Genomic DNA, 7624 nt, shown 5'->3' with positions numbered 1-7624 from the left:
CTTTGCCCGATCCAGTTCGTTCCTCTCCGGGCTCCACATTTTCCCTCCCAGCCTCCACTTCTCCGGATCAATGGATAGTACGGCTCCAACTCGCAGCCCACACACCGCTGGCGGACACCCCAGTAACAAGTGAGAGCGCTGCACCCCGCGGCACCCCGCCTTCCTCCCTCCATCCCCTTGGCTCTTGGATGAGACCCGAACAGCGTCCCCAGCTCTCGCGCGGATTTTTCTCTTCAACTTTCCCCCGCCGAGGACAGGGCGCCAGCTTCGACCCTTTTCACTGCCCAGCCCAGCCACAGGGCTGCTCTCCGTCTGCTCTGGGTCCCTCCTGGATATTCCGTTGGTTGATGACTTGCAAGCCCCGCGGAGACCTGTCTTCCCTCCTCTCGCTCCCTGTTTCCTTGAGTTAGTTTTCTAAGGTTTTACGGGGTCTTGGGATCTCCTGGACCGAATGGAACTTTTCACTGCTTCCTTCTGCTGCTGATTCTGTCAGTGGTCAAGGGAAAAGGTTTCGGAGGCAGAAGAGGCTCCGGGGAGGTGGGCAAAGAGGTGGAGGAAGAAGACGAGGAGGAGGAGGAGGAGGAAGGCGAAGGGGCTCGGCGGGAGTGTGTGCATGTGTGCATGCGTGTGTGAGTGCATGTGTGTGAGAGCCGCCGCTGCCCAGGACCCCCGGCCCCGAAGGTGTTGGCTGAAATATGGAGAATAGTCTTGGATGTGTTTTGGTACCCAAGCTGGCTTTTGTACTCTTCGGAGCTACCCTGCTCAGCGCACATCTTCAAGTCACCGGTAAGAGATTCTTTCTTTTCTTCTCCTCTCACTCCCCCCTCCTTTCCTTTTCTTTCCCATTTGGCCAGTAGTAGAATCGGGGTAGAAGAAGAAAGAGCAAGATGTTTGGCGCTTGTTCTGCGCCCCATTTCTTCACCGATGATAAAAGACGGGAAGACTTTTTTTATTTTTTTGGTTTCTCTTGGGGGCAGAGGATGTTGGCGGCTGGGGAGAGGGGCGCCCCTTTGCTGTTTTAAATCTGGTGCTTCTTGAATCTGTGCTTTTGCAATTACTTGCCTTGACGTTGGTTTGGAGAGCTGGCAGGCCGGGGCGGAGAGGAGCAGGTGATGGGGATGTCGTTAAAAGGAACTGGGTTGGATTCTTAAAGCCCCAGAAACCCACGGAGGAGGAGAATTAGGGCAAAAGGGTCCAGAGGAGGAGGTCGTCTAAGGGGCTTTGAGGAAGTCTGTGCAGAATGTAGGTGGTGGGGCTGAGTCGTTTGTCTGTGGTGACACGCGCCTCCGGGGAGACTGAGAATGGAGAGGACCGCACTGTGTGTGGTACTTCGGAGGAGGGACACGGGGCCGAAAGAGGCACAGAGTTGCTAGGAGGAAGGAGGAGTGTTTTATTTTATTTTTTAACGGTGGATTCGGTTCTCAAGCTAAGTCTCCACATATCTCTAGGACACTTCCAAACTCCAAATGATTGATATTCCGGGCAACCAGCCCCTTGGCTCTGGCGCTTGGCAAGCGCAGTTCCTAATTAAAAATGGCAAAACTGTTTGGGGATGGATTGGGTTGTAGCAGGAAACAGAGGGATCTGAGGGATGCTTGAGGCTGCTGCAGTCTCCTAATACGGAGCTGGGAGCTTCAACAACCAAAATTAATTTTTAAAAGAGCGAAATATGTCATTTTTATGTTCACTCGTTTAGCCGGGCCTCACAAGCGTAGATGGGCACAGGGGTGCAGGGGGCGGCCTGGGTGGAGAGGAGTGGGGAGAGCCTGATGAGGATTCAAATCCCTTCGGAAACGACCTTTTCCCAAATCCAAAAGAAAATGAGCTGCGCTGGGGTAGGCGCCCCAACTCCCGCCTAGGAAATTAACAGGGGATGAAAGGAAATTCATGGCCAAGCACCCAGCTGCCCCGGAGCCTGAAGCTCCGGCTCTCTTGTTCCCCCTAAATGCTGCATCGCCCGGGGTTGCGAACGCGAGCAGAGAATGAGCATGTCCTGTAGCTAGGGCTTCAGACGGTCGAGCGCGGAACCAGCTGGGGGCTTCTCAGATCTAGGTGCGGCCACAGGAACGGGAATCTGAGCATACACACCTACCCTTAGACCTCACCTTCGTCTGATCAGACAGAGCCAGAGAGCGAGCCAGTGTTCGTCTGTGCGTGTGTGCGTGTGTGTGTGTGTGTGTGTGTGTGCGCGCGCGCGCGCGTGAGTGTGTGTGTGTGTGTGCGTGCATGTGTGTGTGCGTGTGTGCGCGCGCGCACGCGTGTACCGCATCCCGCTCTCAGCTGCCTGCTCCGCTCCCTCCCTCTCTCCCTCTCGGCTGGTCCTCTCCAGCCAGTTCCTCTCACCCAGAGCTTTGTTCTCAGCAGTTACTCCCGTGGACGGTGGGCGAGGTTATCCCTGAAGTAACGCATAGGTGTCTTTTGATTTTAAATCCCCTCCTCAATACTAGCAAACACTAGATGCTACAGCAATAAGGATCCTCCTTCTGTACAGAAGATTGGCTTGCGCTTTCTTGGACAGTTTGGGAGACTGCCAGCCAAGGAAGGGAGAAGGCAAGTTCAGAGGGGATATCCCTTCCTCCCTTGGTGGAAAGTCTGAGCACAGGGACCTGAAATGATTTGGCTGAAAATATTGCATTAGGCAAGGTGTGTGAGAATGGACAATGACATTTTATCAATTACACTAGAATACTTTAAAGCCATTGTCCAAGTGATTTTGCGAAGGGTAGAGTTAGATAAATGGAGACAAATTTTTATATATTTTACTAATATGTAATTAAATTAAATATTCCTCTTATCACTTATGTTTCTTGTCTCGAGACTTTGGGCATATATAACTACTTTATTTTTATTTCTTCTTCAACACATATGTCTGTGTTTGAAAAGGCACACAAAACTATACATCTGTGAAGGATAAACCTGTGGATAAGTTGTGGATCTGACTCTTTAAGCTTGCCTGTACCTCTAAATTCCTTCCTGTTCTTTGCAAATAAATGTAGCTTGCACAGGTCCGAGGAAAGTGAATGGTGTAGTTTTGAGATACTTTTAATTCAAATCACTCTGGTCTTTTGCTTATTAATCTGTTTCTCCTCTTTTTTTTAGTAACTATCTCCTCTCTTCAGGTCCATGGCAGGGACTTGATGCTGAAAAAACAGTTTGCTCTATGAAAGGACCAGTAGGAGGTGCCCTTAATTAGGCCAAGTGTCTGTTGGCAGAGAAATTCTCATTCAGGGAGATGTTTTAAAGACTTTGCTGATGGGTAACAAAGGATTATGGAGACTAGCAGTTACACTGAGTGTTTCCCAGATAAAGTCAGAAGCTGCTGTAGATTGTTAGGAAACTATTATGACCTCACCAACGGTGTGCCCGCACAGTGTCAGCCCAGGTTGAGGACACGTTGCTGGAGAGAAGGATGGTGGTTCTTCAGCTGGCTTTTGTAAGATGCCATCTTCTAATGTATTTGACTTGAGCACCAAGCAAGCAGAGGCACTCAGTAGCGTCCCAGTACTTCTGATGAGATGAAAATTATAGGTGTGAGATGTTGATGAGTGCAATAGTAGACATGCATGTTAATTGATTCTTCTTCTGTATGTTTGGGATACATTCTACTGAAAAAAAAAAAGCTCTGAGAGTTTCTGTAGCCTGGACATGGTGAAATGAGGCTTGCTGCCTTCCCTAGCCCCTTCTTGTCCCCCCCACCAAGCTAGATCAGATACCCCCTTCTGGGTTTGCTGTGAGTGGAGCATGGCAGGACCTGAGGGCTGCTGGACAGCCTCTGTCCACTCCTCCAGTGCTGCAGCATAAATCACCAGCGACCTGTCACAGCGTCCATTTCCCACCCAGCAGCAGTTGCCCTCTGAGTTATGAAGCATGTGAAACAGTCACCACATGTGTTATATGTGAATATATTAGGCTTAGTGCATTTGCTTTAATGCTCTTAAAAGCTGGGTTGGCTTGAGCTGCCGTTAGGCATTTTTTTTCTGGGGAGAGATTTATAGCTTCTCAGCATGTATGACTTACACTTATTCTCTGGCAAGTTAACCTCTCAGCAAACTTCCTTATTGTTTTCATTGAAGAGGAAGAGCTTTAATCCGATCTAAATTCCTGAGTGAAGCCCCACTGCAAGTTTCTCCTAGCGTACAGGGTATTTGCAGACTGACTGGAGGAGGGCTTTCACAGCCAATGGGAAGCTTGACAAGAGACTGGGGAGGTGGTTTTGGGTGGAAGGGAATATTTTGACTTGTTTCTGGAGAGGGAAGGAATCCCCAGTACTCTAAGGGAATCCCAGCATGCTAGTTATCCTCCAATACATTTTATGAGAGGAAATATTTCTTCCTCTCTGGCTTGCATTGCTTCTCCGGCGCACCCAGTAGTCTGAGAGTCTTCAAAAGCATGTGATTTGCTCCTAGAGTGTTTTCTGCTGCACGCGGTGGGGTCGTCTAGGGCCAATTCCCTCCTTTGGTAACAAGCCCTGATTTAAATCTTGACTCCCCTACCGAACATTTATCCTTAGGTGGTGCTGCATGTTCACAAGCAGTATTGAAGCTTCTAAGCAGAATGTTTCTTTCCACGGAAGACTGGGCCCTAAGGTTACATTGAAAAGCATCTATTCCTACTGATTCACCATCTTAAACTTTACAGGTGAAACTTCTTCTCATATTCTCCCAGACAGGATAACTTTATGAGAGAATACGGTGGTTTCTGGCATTTTCTTAACTTAAAACACAATCACTCACACACAGAACAGAGAGGATGTCCACCTTCCATGCCATCTCCCCAAATCTATGACTTTAGGGGGAAATTAAGATAGTGCTAACTACTTAGAGACTTCTGGAAGCCACTGGGGTTTCACTAGCAAAGGGGCCTCCCTTGGCTGGCAGTAGACCTTCCCACTTTATGGAGTTATGTCCTGCCTGCTCTCAGGACCTTGCACCACATTAGGAATACATTGTTCTGTTTTGGTATTTGTCACACAGCTACCAGCTCAAATGATCAATTTTTGATGGATTAATGTATCTCAGATGATAATCTCTTAGATGAACTGTATTATGTAAATTTTGGGAAGCCTTCCTTTTGCCTGGGTAAAAAGAATAATGACATGAGCCCACCGAGGATTACTTGATTAATTAACTCAAGATAAAAAGTCACTTGGTTCTGGAAGCATACTGTAATCCCTAAAGGGAACTGATAAACACTGTGCACATTTACAATTCATAAAATGTAAACGTGAAGCTGTCTCTCTTTTTTTTATGTGTTTTTTTTTTCTCATTACAATGATCTAGAGGAGGAATGAAGAGCTATATGAATTGTCACAACAGTTATATACCCTCATGAATCATAGCCTGGGATCTTAGTAACTCTTGATTGAAACTCACTGGGTTAACTCTCTCCCTGATGCCCAGTGAATTGTTCTGCAGGCTGCTTGTGGGCTGCTTGCCTCTTGGCAGCCTGTCTCTACAGAGTCGCAGCTCTCTTCGCTAACCTGCGTGCAATCAACGCCACCTTCTTTGCTACAGTCAAGAAAGCCTTTCTCACTGCGACTCCAGGGCCCTGATCCATAGGCACAGAGTTTAACATGCTGCGTTATGCTCTGTAAGTTCACAAAGATGTGCCTTCAAAACAAATTTTCAATCTTTCACAAGTGCTTCTAGTGAGAGTTAAACTGTACTGTAAAGACGGCTAAGGAGTGCTCTTACCATAGCAGGCTTGAACTGGAGGCCTCTCCGCTGATATGGTTCAAGTTTGGGCTTGGGAGCACTATGCAGAACAAGTGAGCACTTGAGGATAGTAGGTCATGCCAACCTAGGCACGCTAGTTTTCCAAGAGGGTGTTAGGGGGTTGGAACTTTGATTTTCTTCAAAATTACTACTTTGCAGAGATCAAAGCATTTCCAGTGGTATTAGAGTATCAGTAGCATGGCACTGAGCCAAAGCATTTAAGTTGTTTCCCTTCAAAACAAGACCTCAAGTAAAGCCAGGGTTAAACTAGTCAATAAGAATGGAGGAACAATCCCACTTCTTCTCCCTGTAAGCCAATTAAAAATATGTGCAAGAAAAAAAACACATGTTACTTATGCCAAGTGGGTAATAGCAAAAAATATAATGCAAATTATCATACACCTTTACAAATTGCAGTACTCAGGTAAATTATAGAACAATTTAGTACCTCCTACGCTAGTATGTTGATTCCTTATCTTATATTTCTCTGGTTTAGCATTTTATTAACACAGGGAAGGAAAGGATGGTTGATTGATGATCAGAATTACTCTAGTGCTCTAAATTTCTTTGGTAGATTTTAGCCTGAGATGAAAAAACAAACAAACAGGTCCCTTTAAGCCAATGGTTAGGTATGTGTATAAATGCTTAAACTCTGTTCAACAGTATGGTTTAGAAAGACATAATATAATGTGTACGATTCAATATCCCTCCTTTCTATTGATGGTAATTTGCCAGTGGTAACACTAGTACATGACGCTTTTTAGAAATAGTTCCAAACAACCCTATTATTCACAGCCTTTATTTCTTGGGGGGAAGCTCAACCTAAAAACATACAAACCATTGAGCATATTTTTAAGTCTGTTGTTATGAAATAACTTGGCGTGGGGCAGTTCTTCCTCCTTGCTAAATTTTGTGCGCCCAGTGCCTATAACCTACTTCTGATTGCGTGAGGTACTTGAGGTTAATTTTACGCATTTGAGCTCTGTGACTTCTTGCTTGCTCAGTCATGCCACAGTTGCAAGGGAAGAAGGCCCTTCCGACCGACTGTGATTATTATGGTGGGACTTAACTGGGGATGTATTGCAATTTGGAGATTTCACCCTTGTGTTTTGCTCATGCTTCAAAGATTGGTTTTTGCTCAGAAGTCTACTTTTGAGAGTGTCTAGGACAAACCTATTCCTCTGAATTAATTGAATCTTTATGATGCGATCTAATGAAAACACCAACTCATTAGTGTAGTATTGTGATCTGATGAGAGGGCTTATCAACACCCAACAATACTCTGATATCTTAAATATTCTTAAATCTGCTTTTACATTTATAGAAGAGAATAAAAGGAGTTAATAGTTAATAGAAATATCATTTACTCAAGTCAATTTTATTTAGTAACTAAAGTTGCTTCTTTAAACACCAATATTTTCAGATTTTACTAATTTTTCATCCTCTTTAAAAATATTTATCTACTCACTTAGTTGCTTTTAATTACATACACATGAATTAACCTTTCCAGAGATCAAGGGCATCACTGCGGCTCAGTTATTATATTATCTAGTGCTATGGTGATGGGTTCTGAAGCTATTACATCATATATATCATATATGGCTGTCCCCCCTCCCAATCAGATGACCATGGGCTGCTGCTTTTGTTTTCTTACGATTTTTATCCCTGCTTTATAAAATGCATGTTACCTACTTGCTTGTGTCCAGCTCAAACTTCTCCTTGTTGTAAGACTTATGAAGCAGCCCTTCCCTATTCTATTTTTGATTTGCTAAGAACTAGAGGACTGGGTTTTCTTGACTTTGTGCCTAAAGTAACAGAAGAGATTCCAAATCAGGACCTGCATTCCTTAGTAGAGGAAAGAAAATGAAATGGTTTTATCTAATGGGTTTGTGGCATTTCTGAAATCTAAT

The 7624-nt window shown here is 45.2% G+C and overlaps 1 protein-coding gene across 1 annotated transcript in view; it reads left to right on the top strand.

Moving 5' to 3' along the window:
• Positions 1-695: 695 nt before the first annotated feature.
• Positions 696-7624, top strand: part of DCC (DCC netrin 1 receptor) — a 1159181-nt gene continuing 1152252 nt past the window's right edge. Inside the window, exon 1 of the mRNA XM_066246236.1 lies at positions 696-786. Coding sequence (XP_066102333.1) covers positions 696-786 — 91 coding nt within the window. The remainder of the gene's footprint in view (positions 787-7624) is intronic.

This window comes from Saccopteryx bilineata, chromosome 11 (assembly GCF_036850765.1).
Source record: "Saccopteryx bilineata isolate mSacBil1 chromosome 11, mSacBil1_pri_phased_curated, whole genome shotgun sequence".
Lineage (NCBI taxonomy): Eukaryota > Metazoa > Chordata > Mammalia > Chiroptera > Emballonuridae > Saccopteryx > Saccopteryx bilineata.
Note: the sequence above shows the minus strand (reverse complement) of the source record. Positions and strands in the feature narration are given on the sequence as shown.